Here is a 16,313-nt window from a genome sequence, read left to right as displayed (position 1 = left end):
GATTAATGGCAGTAAACATCTGTCAGGGGACGGGGGAGACACCTCTTATCAACAAGGGTGCCTGAACAAAGCATATTTGTATACCTAACTCTTAACTGTACCCCGCAATATCATAATAAAAAATATTGATTATAAAAAAAATAGCCTTTAATGTCAAAAAAGGACATTACTCAGAAAACGATAGAATTTGAATAAGGACTATGGCACATTTTTTATTTTGATAATTGTGTTTATGTCAAAGGATGTTCTTAGAAAATCATGGGAATATTTACAGGTAAGGATGTGCCATGTCTTCAAATAATTCTCAGTGGTTCAGAAAAAGTATTATGCATGTGTAATAAATATATATATGTGTGTGTGTGTGTGTTTGAAGAGAGGATGATAAAACAAATGGGGCAAAATGGAAGGAACTAGTAAATTTGGGTAAAGGATAACAAGAATTGTTACTCTTGAAACTTTTTTAAAGCTTAAAATTATAAAAAAATTAAAAGTTACCCTCAAATTTACTTATTTATGTTTTTAATTAATAGATGGTTTAACAGTAGGTTAGGCACAACTGAAGATAAATCTGAAAAAATTGCCCAAAAGGCAGCATAAGAACAATAATATGAAAAAGGAGTTTAGAGGTATGGAAGATATACCAAGAAAATCTAAAATTACTTCTTAATAGTGTCTTTGAAAGGAAGAATGGAGGAGAGGCAATATTTGAAGAGATTATAGCTTAGATTTTTTTTTTCCAGAACTGTTGAGACACAAATCAACATAAGGGACTACCTTAGAGATAAGACTGTGTTTAAATGACATCGTTTGTATTTAAACTAACTTAAATAATAGAAATATCTTCTTTAAGTCTTTTCTAGGAATTTAAGACCAAAAGTATTTAAGTCCACAAAATTGGAGCACTATAGGAAATTGAAGGACCTAAATGTATTCTTGAATTTGAGATTGATGTTTTAAGCTAAAAAATAAATGCAATTGATTAAACAAATCACTGATTTATATAACACCCCTATGCCAGTCACTGTATCAGGCTTTGGGGATTCAAATGTGAACTGTACAATCTAAGAGTTTTAAATTTAATAGAAGAAATGTTTAGCAAACATTTTTAGAAATCATAACCTACCAGTTAATAGACAAGATGCTAGTGATATAAAGTGTCTTAACCTAGGGGGGAAAGACAAATAGATTATTTCAACATAAGTTCAGTGAGAGGGTCATGCACATGTGCTGTTGAATAGAGTTGAAAGAGTCTTAGTGCAAGCTGGACGGTGTTGGGGAAACTTTTTAGAGATGATTCTGTTGGCGTCTCAAAGGTAGAGTAGATGTCAATGTTAGCTTATTATTTTTATGCTATGAAATATAATTTATACAGAAAAGTGCATAAAATATCACCCACCTGCCATTATAATTGTGATGGACCTATTTGGGCCCTTTCAATAGGGACTCTTAAAGGATATACTTATGTCCTTTTATATGTATGTATGAGCTATGCATATATAATACATATATGTACGCATATGCCTTCAACACCTAATGCCATACTATTTTCATAGCTGCTACACTGTTTCACATTTCCACTAGCAGTGTACAAGCATTCTGGTTTTTCTACATCCTCATCAACACTTGACACTCATTACTTTCTGTTTTATTTTCTTTTATAGTAGCCATCCTAGTAGGTGTGAAGTGATATCTTATTGTGATTCTGATTTATATTTCCCTAATGATTAGGTGTGTTGCATATCTTTTAATGTGCCTGTTGGTCACTAGTATATCTTTAGATACATTGCGAAATATACACTTAAGTCCTTGGTGTACTTTTTGTGCCCATTTTTTAAAACCAAGGTAGTAGCCACAGGAGCTGCTTGTAACTTTACAGGACTACCAGAAAGATATTACTTTTAATTGTTAACTAATGCTGGTAGCAAATGCATCCATATTTTAGAAGAATATTTATTCTATATTTCTAATCACATATTACACATTCTGTCTTTATATGTTTCATCTTCTCTTTTCCTGTTAACATCATCCTAGGCTGGGTGTGGTGGCTCACACCTGTAATCCCAGAACTTTGGGAGGCCGAAGTAGAAGGATTGCTTGATCCCAGGAGTTTGCAACAATCCTGGGCAACATAGCGAGACCTCATCTCTACAAAAAAAATCAAAAAATTGGCCAGGCATGGTGGCACACCCCTATAGTCCCAGCTACTTAGGAGGCTGTGGCAGAAGGATTGCCTGAGCCCAGAAGGTTGAGGCTACAGTGAGCCGTGATTGTGCCATTGCACTCTCTAGCCTGGGCAGCAGAGTGAGATCCCTGACTCAAAAAAAAAAAAAAAAAATCATCATCCTAATCTCAATTTAGGATCATCACATGCTTGTATTACAGCTGTTCCTGAGTAAAAGGGTGCCTTGTGTATATTAAGTGTAGGTGCTTAATTTAATGAAAGACAACTTTGCTGTGGCTCAGTTCTAATAGAACATTAAGAATCAGTGATCATAAACCTGCTAGTTTGTTTGCTTTTCTTTACTTCTTTTTAAAAAATTTTCTCCCCCCTCAATTCAACAAAGATGTTTATGTTCAGAACCTCAGATCTGAGTTTCTCTCCCTCAAGATGCATGACAGTAGGTGAGCTGTACAAACTTTTCCCAACTGGCTGAACTAAGTGATTTCTTAGATTTCTTCTAGTCTTGTCTATTAAATCTCTTTAAGATTCTTGTAAATATTTAGGCTTTTGGTTATTAGATGCCTAAACTACTGAACACTATATTACCCTCAATAAATCATGTCATAGATATTCACCAAACATAATTAAAGTGGGAGATGACAGTTTATTTTAACTCAGCTCACCTTCTTGTTTACTTTTTTCTTTTTTTTTGATTTGGAATCTCACTTCATCACCCAGGCTGGAGTGCAGTGGCACGCTCCTGGCCATCACAGCCTTGACCTGCTGGGCTTATTTTTCTTTCTTTTTTTAAAAAAATATTTCCTTGGATTTCTTAGATCAACGTAGGACCTAATCTGTAAATATTTTAAATCCAAAGATTTAGTCACTTTTTCTAGGAATTAACCATCAATAATAAAGCAATATTTTGAATAGTAAATATGAAGGTAGGGTTTGTGTCCTTCTAAACGATAGTATTGCATTTTAATAGCATTTAAAAGCAAAGAATAAAAAATGCTCTACAATATGAGTTTAGGTTTTTTATTTATATTTTTTGAAGTGTCATAGGTACTAGAACATCTCACATACCCTAACAGAGCAATATACCAAAGCTAAGTATAAATCTTTTAAAACATCTGCCATTTTTACTTGTATGTACTTCTATTCTCTTGCTTCATTGGGAATTCACATTAAATTGATTTTAAATGGATTTATAAAGGTTAGAAGTAATTCTTTAAATCAGTTTGATCTCAAAAAATAATGTTGTGAAAGCCTAATGTAGATACAGAAGCAAAATAAAGTAAGCCCTTTTTAACTAGATTAAATTTTTGTACTTAATAGTTACTGCTCAGTATTTCTTAGGTTGACCATTTCTTCTGGTTTTTCTTCTTGTTCCTATCTGTTCTTTGTAAATCAGTAGTTATTTATAAATAGTAATTTTCTAGGAGCTATACAGAATTGAGGGGGTGCTATAATACAAACTTTATATGTAGTCTTCTTTTGCTTTATGCTCTAATTCTCTAATATTTTAAATTACTTAATTTCTGTTTCTCAGGAATCAAGAAAGTACTTTTAAAGTTGCATTTGTCGCTCAGAAAACAAGTATTAATTTATATTGACCTTTTTCTCCTTTGAGCATTTCGCCTGCATTCAATAAAATGTTGATGACTGCTCTTTAGAAGACAGCTGTATGAAATAAAGTATTATAAATATTCAGCTTTCCTTTCTAAGCATTGTCACCAACAGCTGGGCATCCAGTTTAGCAGAACAGATTTTGCACGGAGAGAGCCTGGCATATTCCTGAATCAGTTTAGTGAAGGAAACAAAAAATAGTTTCTTATGGATTGGGGACTTATAAAGACATAGAGCATCTGTTCCTCAGTTAAGTCATAGTCTGATTGCCCTGAATCATGTTTAAAGCTAGAATAATTAGCAAAACTTTTTACCTTGTTCATGCCTTTAACATCTAGTGCATTGTTTCTGCAAATAATATACTTTCAACATCTCCATTAAAAGTGTGTAAATTATTTTACCCTTATGTATAGCTTTTTATTAGTGGTCTTTTAAAGCAGACAAGCAGTAATTTTTTTTACTAAGACTTTTTATAATATGACTAATATTTAAATTGCATGGTAGTTCATGCATATAAAACTGCATCTACAAAAAAGTGATTTCTTTAAATATTTAATTATAATCCTATTTAGAAATGTGCTATTAGAAACAAACCTGTCATCACAAATATAAAAACTGTTTGGCAGAAATCACTTAGAATCTTTGTTTATAGATCTTTGACTATTTGGCTACTTCAAGATAAAGTATGTTCAATCTAAGATTTCTTTAAATTTTTTGTTTGCAGTGTTAGAAGATCACTGAAATGGAGTGATCTGTTAGAAGAAAATGTAAGTATTCACTTAAGAGTTCATGATTGTGTGATAAGATTGAATTTTTAACTATTGATTTTCCTTGATAAATATTAAAATTATCAAAGCAGTGTGACCTAATTGTGATTGGCACACTGTCTTGTGCATACGAAATGTTTTTTGTAGATCTAATGTGTGGAAATTTCTCACCAGCTTGAGAAGCAAATTATTTAGAAACCTTAATGGAAGAATTTAGTGGAAATTAGTTTACTATTTGTGGAGAAAAAAAATAGTCTGCCACTTAAATTTACAAGAAGCAATATGGAATAATGGCAGTACTTTTAATCTGTATACTATGATCTGCTAAAATGAAATAAAAACATTAGCAGCATTTTTATAATAAAAATGTAATCACCTCCCTCAGCTGTGCTAACATGGATTAAACAACATAGTACTAACATTATAATTTCACCATTGCTATCACAATAAGAATAAAATTGTACTGTTGCTATTACGTTTTGTAAATCTTGTCATAGCACATTCCCAGTGCCAGCATATCATGACATACACTGATTCGTTATCTTTTCATACCAACTATGGCTCCAGATACAAACACTAATACTGAGATACCTATGACCTTAGTAATCTCAAATGCAAGTAAATTGGTGAGACAATAAATTAAAACAAATAGCTAGTCAATAAATGGGCTCCTACAAAATCCCATATGAGAATGCCATTTCAAGAAATGGGTTTTATATGGAATCTCTCTTTGGAAGACTCACTTGGTATTTAACAAAACAGAAATTTACCATTTAAAAAACTTTCTACATGCTTTTTAAAAAAATTTAGACAAAGGTGGCAAAATACTGCAATGACACTAAAAAAAAATCATTAACGGTGTAATTAGCAATTTAGAGTACCATTATCCAACTTGTTCTGTGCAGAATGCAGCTGTGACTGTAATTCTGCATCTGTTTCTTTGGTCAAAATGGTATTTTGGTAGATGAGTAGTCCAGCTTGAAATGAAGTACTGTTCTTTCCTGCCCCAAAGCTGTTCTTTGGGAGATGGAGACATTATTTAAATGGAAAAGAAGGACCATTTCAGAATCCGCTCTCTTCATGAAGTAAATTGTTGTCATGGCAGGCTTTTCATCCATTTTTTTCCCACTGATGAAGATGTGTCAAGCGGCCAGTGCCACAGCTGATAGCCTGCATTACAAAAATACATTGTTATGTTTGGCCTAGTTCTGTACCTGTAAATAAATTGACTTAGCTCTATACCACATGGACTTTACCTGCTCAAAGCAGGTCTCTAGCATCCTAGCCTGGGCCTTTAACTTCAACATTTTTCTTCCATTTCCTGACATATTTCTGGTATTTTCCACTTTCCATTCTTCCCTCATTTGTTTGTAGCTCTCTATTTACATGGTAGATCTAACAGCATTTGTTCCATCCAGGTGTTAAATTGAGGCTTCTCCACAGTGACATTTACCTCCACTCCAGTAGCAACTAAGTCCCAACACAGCCTGGCTCCTGTTATCCACTCACATGACCCATGGCCCCCTTGAGACTCCCTTAGCCCATACAAAAGCAAATTGGACATTCAAAATATATACCTGTAATTCCAGGAGTACTTAATTGTTTGAAGCTTCAGAGGAACTAGTAGTAACTTTGTGTTCATTGGCCTTGCCATCTTGAAGCAGAAGGAAGAAGACTGGTGTCTGAGGAAAGGAGACAGCTCTTCTTATGTGCCAGTTGGTTGGCATGGAGACTGTTCGTCTTAAGCTACTCTCGGAGATATTTGAAACTCCCATCTCCCAGTATTCCTAATGCAGCTACAGACCTTCATGGAGTTTAATGTTCCTTGATGTCGGGCGAGACTGCAATTTTCTTGCAACTGTACTGATGGAGGAAGCAGCAGTGTGGTCTGTATTGCTGTGTCCTGCCGATAGTATACAGAATGTGTTCTGCAAGTAGCACTATTTGCTGAACCTTCAAATTTGCTGAGTCCTGAAAGGAGGTGGAGAAGGTTCCAACGTATAGTCACCTATGGTATTTGGGCTTCTTAAGTTGTTGCCCTTCAAGCACTGTTTCTAGATGGATTTTCAAGAATGAAGATGCATTATTTATTCCAAGTTGTTGCTGATGGCCGTCCAGATGAATTGAATCTTTTTCAGAGAGGGAGTAGGAAAAGATACCACAGGCGGGAGGAGAAGAACACGCGTCCCACCAAGGCCAACTCAACAGGCATGTTGCCAGAAGGAGTGGCGGTGCACGTTTTAGGGCAAGGATTGCTCGCTTGTATACAGATACCCAGTCAGGGTCACTCAGATACTGTGAGTAAGACACTTCTGATTATCTCCATGACCTAACTTTGGCTAATTCTAGAACATTTCTATCACCCTGAAAGGAAACCCAGTGCCTATTAGCAGTTATTCTCAATTTCCTCCTCCCTCCATCTGCTAGAAACCATGAATTTACTTTCTGTCTCTATAGATTTGCCTATTCTGGGCATTTCATATAAAATGGAATCATAGAAATGTAGGCCTTTTGTATCTGGCTTCTTTCATTTAGCATAACATTTTCAAGGTTCATCCATGTTGTAGCATATCAAAAACCTAAGTGTAAAATCTCAAAGTATAAGAACCTTAGAAAATGCAGGAAATACCTTTATGGAAATTGGAACTGGTAATCAATTCCTGACCAAAACCCCAAGTGCCCATGCCGTAAGAGATAAGATAGACAAGTGCGACCTCAGCAAACTGACAAGTCTCTGCAAAGTCTAAGAAACCATTGAGAGAGCAGGGAAACAGCCCATAGGATGGGGATAAAATATTTGCCAACTATATGTCTGACAAAGGCCTAACATCTAGAATCTACAAGGAAGTCAATTGTGTCAAAAAGAAAAAAACAAACAGCCCCATTACAAAGTAGACAAAAGATATGAATAGATACTTCTCAAAAGAAGACATATGAACAGCCAAGAGATACATGGAAAAATGCTGAGCCTCACTAATTATCAAAAAATGTAAATTAAAACCACACTGAGATACCACCTAACTCCAGTTAGGATGACCATCATTAATAATTCAAAGCAACAACATGCTGGAGAGGATGCAGTGAAAAGGGATCACTTCTACACTGTTGGTAGGAGTGTAAACTAGTACAACCTCTGGAAAACAGTGTGCTGATTCCTAAAAGATCTAAAAATCAACCTCCCATATGACCTGCAATCCCCCTACTGGAAATATACCCAGAGGAATTCAAATCACTCTATGAAAAAGATGCCTGCACATGCATTTTTATTGCACTGTTATTTACAATAACAAAAACAGGGCACCAACCATGTTGCCCATCAAAAGAGGAGTGGATTAAAAAAATGTGATGCATATACAAGATGGAATATTGCACAACCATAAAGAAGGACAAAATTGTAACCTTTGCAGCAACTTGGATGGACTTAGAGGCTATAATACTGAGTGATCTATCACAGAAACAAAGAATTGAGTATCACATGTTCTCACTCATAAGTGAACTGTGTACAGTTGTCGGAATACAATAAGAAAAGGATTGGCAGTAGTGGGAAATTGCCAGAGGGGAGTGTGGGGGACAGTATTGGCAGTGCTGGGAATTTGCCGGGGGAGGGGGTTACACCTCATTAACAAGGGTACCTGCATAATAAACATTTGTATACCCAACCTTGGCTTGTACCCCACATCTTTAAAATAAAAAAATTATTAAAAAAAAACAACAGGAAAAAACTAAAACAAAAAATAAACGAGAAGAAAAAAAAATCTCCTCCTGTGGCCATTTCTGTAACTCCAGCTCCTTTCAGCCCCCTCCGCCTTAGGGAGTGGCTCCGATCTCCAGCCCCTCCCCTCCGCTCTCAGCGTGTGTCCGATGCCCCACGGACTGCTGTGGGTGGAGGCTGGATCGGATGGGACTTCCCCTGGTCTCTGCTGCTGCTCTCCGGTCTCCGGGTCAGATCGGACGTGTCTGCCTGTTCCAGCGTCTGGGAGGGGTGCCTGTCTCTCTGAGTCGCATGCGAGGATAGTCTCTAGGTCCGAAGATGAGGCTGGGCAGGGCTGGGAGGGGCAATGCACGTCGCCGCCCGGTCGGGGACGGAGACGATGCTGCCCGTCTGCCTCTCGTCACTGGCGTCGGAGCTGGATTCCAGATCTCCGCGACCTGCCTTCCCCACGGTTCCTCCCACTCGTGCCCGGCCTGCCGCCGCAGGCGACGGCGTGGACCGGGTGCCAGGCGGCGAGGGGCGGCTGTTCTCTGCTGCCTCCTCTCGAGAGAGCCCCGAGGACGGCAGGCCATCCTGCACCCAGGCCTCCAGTCTCAGGGTGGTGGAGGGTTGGCGTCACCTCCGGAGGAGAGCCCGAGTGCCTGGGCCCGAACCTCCCCTCAGACGGGCTTTCAGTCGCCCACCGGCACACCCCCACTCGTGCGGGGTCTTTATGGACACTCGCTTTTGCGGGACTCTCACCAAATCTGCCATCTTAACAATAGTAAGTCTCCCAAACCATGAACGTCAGATGTATTTCTATTTAAATCTTCCTCAATTTCTTTCAGAAATGTTTTATAGTTTTCAGTTACAAGTTTTGTACTTTTTTGGCTAAATTTATTAAGTATTCTTTTCGATGCTATTATAAGTGGAATTGTTTAATGATTTTCTTTTTAGATTGGTCATTACTTCCTGATTTTTATACATGGATCATGTATTCCACAACTTTGTTGAACTTGTTTATTAGCTCTAATAATTTGGGAATTTTTTTGTTGTTGTTGATTATTTTAGGTATTCTCTACATAAGATCATGTCATCTGCAAGTAGAGATAATTTTACTTCTTTTCAATCTTATGCTTTTTTTTCCCTTGCCCATTGCTTTGGCTAAATCTCCAGAACAATATTAGGTAGAAGTGGCAAAAGCAGACATCCTTATCTTGTTCCTAATCTTAGGGGGATATCATCCAGTCTTTCACCATTAAGTATGGTGTTAGCTATGAGTTTTTCATAAATGCTCTTTATCTCTTCTATTCGTAGTCTGTTGAATGTTTTTATCATGAAAAGCTGTTAGATTCTTGTCAAATGCTTTTTCTGCATAATTGAGGTGATTATGTGTGTTTCTTTTATTCTCTCAGTATGGTGTATAACATTGTTTCATATTTGTGTGTTGAACCAATCTTGCTTCCCTGGGATAAATTCTGTTTAAACATGATTTTTTTAATATGCTGCTGGCTTTAATTTGCCAGGATTTTTGCATCTATATTTATAAAGAATTTTGGTCTGTAATTTTCTTGTGATATCTTTGTCTGGTTCTAGTGTCAGGATAATGCTAGCTTCATGGAGTTACTTAGGAAGAGTTCTTTCCTATTTTTTTAATGAGTATGAAAAGAATTGGTGTCATTTCTTCCTTAAACATTAGTAGAAATCACCAGTGAAGCTGGTCCTGGACTTTTCTTTGCTGGAAATTTTAAAATTATTAACTCAATTTCTTTATATACTATTGATCTATTCAGATTTTCCAGTTCTTCAGGCTTTAATCTTGGTAGATTTCATGTTTCTCATAATTTGTCCATTTCACCTAGGTTATCTAATTTGTTAGCATACAATTATTCATAGTATCCTTTTATGATCCTTTTAATCTCTGTAAGGTCAGTAGTAACATCCCCTCTTTCATTCTTGATTTTGATCATTTGAATCCTTCCTGTTTCTTCCTCCCTGTCTTCCTCTCTCCCTTCATTGGTCTAGCTAAAGATTTGTCAATTTTATTGATCTTTTCGAAGAACCGACTTTTGGACCTTAATTGTCTCCATTTTTTTATTCTCTATTTCATTTCTTTTCCTTTTTTATTTTTTAGTTGGAGTCTCACTCCGTCACCCAGACTGGAGTGCAGTGGCCGCTCCCGGCCACTGCAGCCTCAACCTGCTGGGCTTCAGCGAGCCTTCTGCCTCACCCTTCCAAGTAGCTGGAACTACAGGCGCACGCTACCATGCCCAGCTAATTTTTTATTTATTGTAGAGATGAGGTCTCGCCAAGTTGCCCAGGCGGGTCTCAAACCCGTGGGCTCAGGCAATCCACTCACCTCAGCCTCCCAAGGTGTGGGATTACAGGCTGAGCCACCAAGCCCAGCTCATTTCTTTTCTTTTCTTTTCTTTTTTTGAGTTGGAGTCTCACTCTGTCACCCAGACTGGAGTGCAGTGACCGCTCCTGTCCACTGCAGCCTCGACCTGCTGGGCTCCGGCAATCCTTCTGCCTAAGCCTTCCAAGTAGCTGGAACTACAGGTGCGTGCTACCGCGCCCTGCTAATTTTTTATTTTTATTGTAGAGATGAGGTCTCGCCAAGTTGCCCAGGCAGGTCTCGAACCCATGGGCTCAGGCAGTCTACTCACCTCGGCCTCCCAAAGTGCTGAGATTACAGGCTGAGCCACTGAGCCTGGTCTTATTTTCTTCTTAATATTATTTTCCCTTCTGCTTACTTTAGGTTTAGTTTGCTTTTCTTTTTCTGGGTTCTTAAGGGAGAAGGGTAGATTATTGATTTGAGAGCCTTCTTTTTTAATGTAGTTATTTGCAACTATAAATTTGCCTCTGAGTACTGCTTTCACTGCATCTCATAAGTTTTTGTGTGTTGTGTTTTGTTTTTGTTCTTAATGTATTTTCTAATTTTTATTTCTTCTTGGACCCATTGGTTATTTAGGAGTGTACTGTTTATTTCCACATATTTGTGTATTTTCTAAATTTTATTCTCTTATCAATTTTTATCTTCATTCCATATTACCAGAAAGCATTCTTTGTATTAATTAAATCTTTTTAAATATATTGAGACCTATTTTATGGTCTAGCATATTGTTTATCCTGCCAAATGTTACTCATGTTCTTGAGTGTATTCTGCTGTTGTTGGATGGAGGGTGCTATAGATGTCTGTTAGGTATAGTTGGTATATAGTGCTGTTTAATTCTTCTGTTTCCTTGTTGATTTTCTGTCTAATTTTTCTATCCATTATTGAAAGTGGGTTATTGATGTTTTTAACTATTACAGTTGTATTTTCAATTTCTCCCTTACAGTTCTGCCAGTTTTTGTTTTACGTATTTTGGGACTCTCTTGTTAGATGTGCATAAGTTTATAGTTGTTATATCTTCTTCTTTCTTGAGGATACCCATGAGTCTTTATTAATTCACTGTATTTTCTTGGAAAAAGGAGAAGGAAGGGGATAGAATTAGCATGTGTTACAAATAGTACAGTCGAAGGGAAAGGAAGCATCCAATACAGCAAATCAACCATTAAATAAATATACCCAGTGACAAAGTCCCCACTGCCCAAGGGTGCTCTGTCTTCTGCATTTCAGAAATGAAGGGAAGTGATCAGGGAAAGATTGGGCAGGTACACATTCACCTACTCTCTGTCCTTCTTTCCTCATGAATTCAGAATTCAAAACCAAACCAAAAGACGTGGTTTCTATCAGTAAACATGGAGTTACATTTTTCCATCTCCCATTAATCAATTTTATGGCCACTCACATTCACAATATTCTTTCTCACTTGTATAAAAGTTCCTGAGTGACTTGAATATGTTCATCTTCCCTTTCTTGGTCTCCCACCCAAGATCAGACATGTGTCACCCAATACATTCTGTTGCATTTGCCCTGTTTCAACAAAGTGATGTAAGTTTATAGTGATCTTACAGCATGTAAATGAAACCCCATTTTTCTTTAGGTACTATGACACTACAATCATTACTGCAACAGGGAAAGACACTGGCTGCAGATACTACAAAAAAGCCCTTGCTAATGAGTCTTTCTAGAAGCTAAGCAGGGAAAATCCAGAATTTTGAGAAGCTAAATATTTTAGTCCTTCATGTATTCATTCATGGCCAGCAAAGATGAGTATATATGTATGATTCTAAAAGCTTATGCTGTTAGTAAAACTCAAGATTTATTCTCTCTTTCTCTCTCTCTCTCTCTCTCTCTCTCTCTCTCTCTCTCTGACACACACACACACACACACACACACACACACACACACACATTTGGAATAAGAATCCTTTATTATATATGTAGACAACCTCTTCTAAACTTGGCTTCCTTTCTAGGCCTCTCACCTGGCCCAGGCTCTAACCTCTCTGCACCAGTTTCCTGTTCTTACTCATTTCCAGTCTTCTCATAGAAAGAGATCAAGTCATGGGGTGAACTGACTAAAACCAGGTATCTCAGGAAACATTATCAAGCTAGAAGAGTTTCAAGAAGACACTGTCATAGAAAAGCCAGTTTTTATCGACAAAAATAATGTAATTCAGTAGGCTGCATACACCAAGTAGTAGTTCTTTGTGGTAATAAAACAACCACAAAAAGTATTCCTGCTTTGCAGACCTGGGACTGCTGCCAAATTATACCTGTGATTACTCGTGTACCTGAGAACAGAGTATAGGAATGTGGACCTTAGAGTAACATGTACAAAAATACAAAATGTATAAATATATATGTATATTTGTATATTCTGTATTTTTGTGTATGTTACTTTTGTATATAAATACATTTGTTTCAGAGTTGTGGGGTACATGAGTAAATTGTGTGGAGGTAAGATTTGAGCTTCTAGCAAGCCGTCTCCCTGACCGTAGTTGTGTGCCCCTTCGCCCTCCTTCCTCCCTCACTCCTTCAGCAGTACCCAGCGTCTGTTGATCCTACCTCTGTGCCTGCATGCCAAGTGTTTAGTGCCCACTTATGAGTGAGAACATGTGGTATTCGATTTTCTTCTGTGACAGCTCACCTAGGTGATGGTCTCCAGCTGCATCCATGTTACTGCAAAGAGCATGATTTTGTTCTTTATGGCTGTGTAGTACTCCATTGGGTATACATACCATGTTTTCTTTGTCCAGTTCAATTTTGATGGGCATCTGGGTTGGTTCCATGTTTTTGCTATTGTGAATAGTACTGCAGTAAACATACATACATGTACAGGTGTCTACTTTTTGGTAGAGCAATTTATGTTCCTCTGGGTATATTCCCAGATGTGGGATTGCTGGGTCAAATGGTAGCTCAATTTTTAGTTCTTTGAGAAATCGCCACCCTGCTTTCCACAAGGTTGAATTAGCTTAAGTTCCCACTGTAATGTAAATGTGTTCCTTTTTTTCTCCACAACCTTGCCAGCACCTGTTGTTTTTTAACTTTTTAATGATAGCCATGCTGACTGCTGTGATTTGAGTTTCTCTGATGATTAGTGAAGCTGAGCACTTTTTCATATGTTTTTTGGCCACTTGTATGTCTTCCTTTGAGAATTGTCTGTTCATGTCCCTTGCCCACTTTTTAATGGGGTTATTAGTTTTTTTTCATGTCATTTCATTTGAGTTCCTTATAGATCCTGGATATTAGGCCTTTGTCAGATGCATAGCTTGCAAATATTTTTTCCTCTTTACTCTCTTGATTGTTTCTTTTACGTGTAAACACTTCTTAGCTTGATAAAGTCCCGCCTGTCAATTTTAGATTTGGCTGCATTTGCTTTTGAGGATTTGGCCATTAATTCATTTCCTAGGCCAATATCCAGGAAGGTGATCTGTACGTTTTCTTCTAAGATTCTCATAGTTTGAGGTTTCACGTTTAAGTCTTTGATCCATTTTGACTTAATTTTTGTCGATGGTGATAAGTAGGAGCCCATTTTCATTCTTATGCATGTGGTTAGTCAGTTTTCCAGCACCATTTGCTAAATATGGCAAAACCAAAATATTTTCTTAAGAAAAAAACTAAAATGCACAAGATACATCACATGTACACATCTAGTGCACTGACCTCCTGGAGAAAGTGGGAACCAAGGAGCAGTTATTCAAAGGAGCAAATAAGTAAAATGTTAGTGGCTTGGAATCGGGTAGGAGGCTTAGGAGTAGTGGATGTGCAGCTGTCTCCCCAGCCATCTCTTCTGCCTGTCATCACACCCCTTGCATGGGACAGTTCCCAGCCCCTTGTCCCACAAATGGGCTATAAGGAGTCACATGGAAAAACCCTGCCCTACCTGGGATATTCTCTCCCACAGAATGAAGTGGCTTTTGGAATGGGTCCATAAATCCGGTTTCATGGTTAATCTTTTCATTCTGATATAGGAGACATCGTTACAGTCCCTGTTTAAAAGGACAACAGCTTCCCTAGGCAGGCCACTTCCAAAGCTGAAGACTGGGAGTGGAGCCTTAGATAAAGCAGGTTCTAGGGAGCCCTCCCTTTTTTTGCTTTGAAAGGCATGGCTGGAATTCTTTTGCCTTCATGCTCCCCCCCCCCAAAGGAAGAGATGGAAAGGCCGTGGGCCCTGGACTGAGATCTGTGGCAGTGCCAGCTTCCCCCTACTTGCCCTGTCCTGTTTTCTTCGCTTGTTGCTAGTTAAGTGAGAGACTATATTAGGTAAGTGAGGAATCTGAAGTTCGGTTGAGTGGTGTGTCCCTAATAGCATAGCTAGGAAGCAGCAAAACCGTGATATGGACCCAGGCTTTCTGAGGAAGTCTAGTGCTCCTTCCAAATGCCACGGCCGTTTTCTCTTTAGTGCAATTGTTGACATACTTCATGAATCTTCATTCTCGCTGGAAAATTTTATGTATCAGCTGATTTTGAGACAGGGTCTCACCCTGTCACCCAGGCTGGAGTACAGTGGCCTGATCATAGCTCACTACAGAGCCTGTGACTTCTGGGTTCAACAATCCTCCTGCCTCAGCCTCCTGAGGAGCTGGGACTATAGGTGTGCACCACCGCACCTGACTAGTTGTTTTTGTTTTTTGCAGAGGCAGGATCTTACTATGTTGCCCAGGCTGGTCTTGAACTCCTGGGCTCAAGTAGTCTGCCTGCCTCAGCCTCTTAAGGTGCTGGGATTTACAGACATGAGCCACTGCGCCCAGTCCAGTATTTCTAATAGTTTCTGGTTCATATTATCTTTAGCAGTTAACAAAATTTATTAAACATTTTTAAATGTTGGGCTAGCTCAATGGGAAAAAGAGAAAGTCTTTAATAAATGATAACCATACAGAAAAAACTAACCACTTCTTATTCAAAATTCATGTATATGCCATATCTCACTTCATATACAAAATTTAGTCCAAGAAGGATCAAAGGCCTAAAGTAAAGCAAGTGCATGAAGCTTCTGGAAACCAGGCATGGTGGCTCCCACCTGTAACCCAGCTACTTGGGAGGCCGAGGTGAGGAGTTTGAGACCAACCTGAGTAACACAGCAGGACCTCATGTCTAAAAAAAATAAAATTTAGCCAGGCATAGTGGTATATACCCATAATCCCTGCTACTCCTGACTGAGGTGAGAGAATCACTTGAGCCCCGGACTTTGAGGCTGCAGTGAGCTATGATTGTACTGCTGCATTCCAGCCTGAGAGACAGAGCAAGACCCTGTTTCTTAAAAATAAAAATAAAAATAAATTAAAATTACAGCGCAAGACAGTAGTAACACTAGTGATATCTTTATTATTTTAATCAATATTTTAATATCTTAAAATGAGTGCAAACAAGAAACCCAGTGCATCACTTTTTTTTTTTTTTTGGAAGCCGGATTTATTGAGAAGACAGAAAAGCTCCCACAGAAGGAGGGAACCCAAAAGGGTTGCCCCATGTATCACTTTTTTTGCCATTTTTTTCTGTGTGAAAAATTTTTTATCAAGGTGAGATTTTCATATCATTAAATTCATAGATCTTGAGTATACAATGCAGTGAGTTTAACAAATGTGTAGACCTGTATGTCAAACACCTAATCAAGAAACAGAGCGTTTCCATTACCATAGTTGCATATCTGCCACCACCCCCCCACCCCCCCCCCCC

At 38.2% G+C, this 16,313-nt stretch overlaps 1 protein-coding gene across 1 annotated transcript in view; it reads left to right on the top strand.

Moving 5' to 3' along the window:
- ITGB3BP (integrin subunit beta 3 binding protein) overlaps positions 1 to 16,313 on the top strand; it is an 81,608-nt gene that overhangs the window by 23,046 nt on the left and 42,249 nt on the right. The window contains exon 2 of the mRNA XM_008060507.1: positions 4,515 to 4,557. Coding sequence (XP_008058698.1) covers positions 4,515 to 4,557 — 43 coding nt within the window. The remainder of the gene's footprint in view (positions 1 to 4,514; positions 4,558 to 16,313) is intronic.

The sequence above is a fragment of the Carlito syrichta genome, unplaced genomic scaffold (genome assembly GCF_000164805.1).
Source record: "Carlito syrichta isolate Samal-C Ts95f unplaced genomic scaffold, Tarsius_syrichta-2.0.1 Scaffold304635, whole genome shotgun sequence".
Lineage (NCBI taxonomy): Eukaryota > Metazoa > Chordata > Mammalia > Primates > Tarsiidae > Carlito > Carlito syrichta.
Note: the sequence above shows the minus strand (reverse complement) of the source record. Positions and strands in the feature narration are given on the sequence as shown.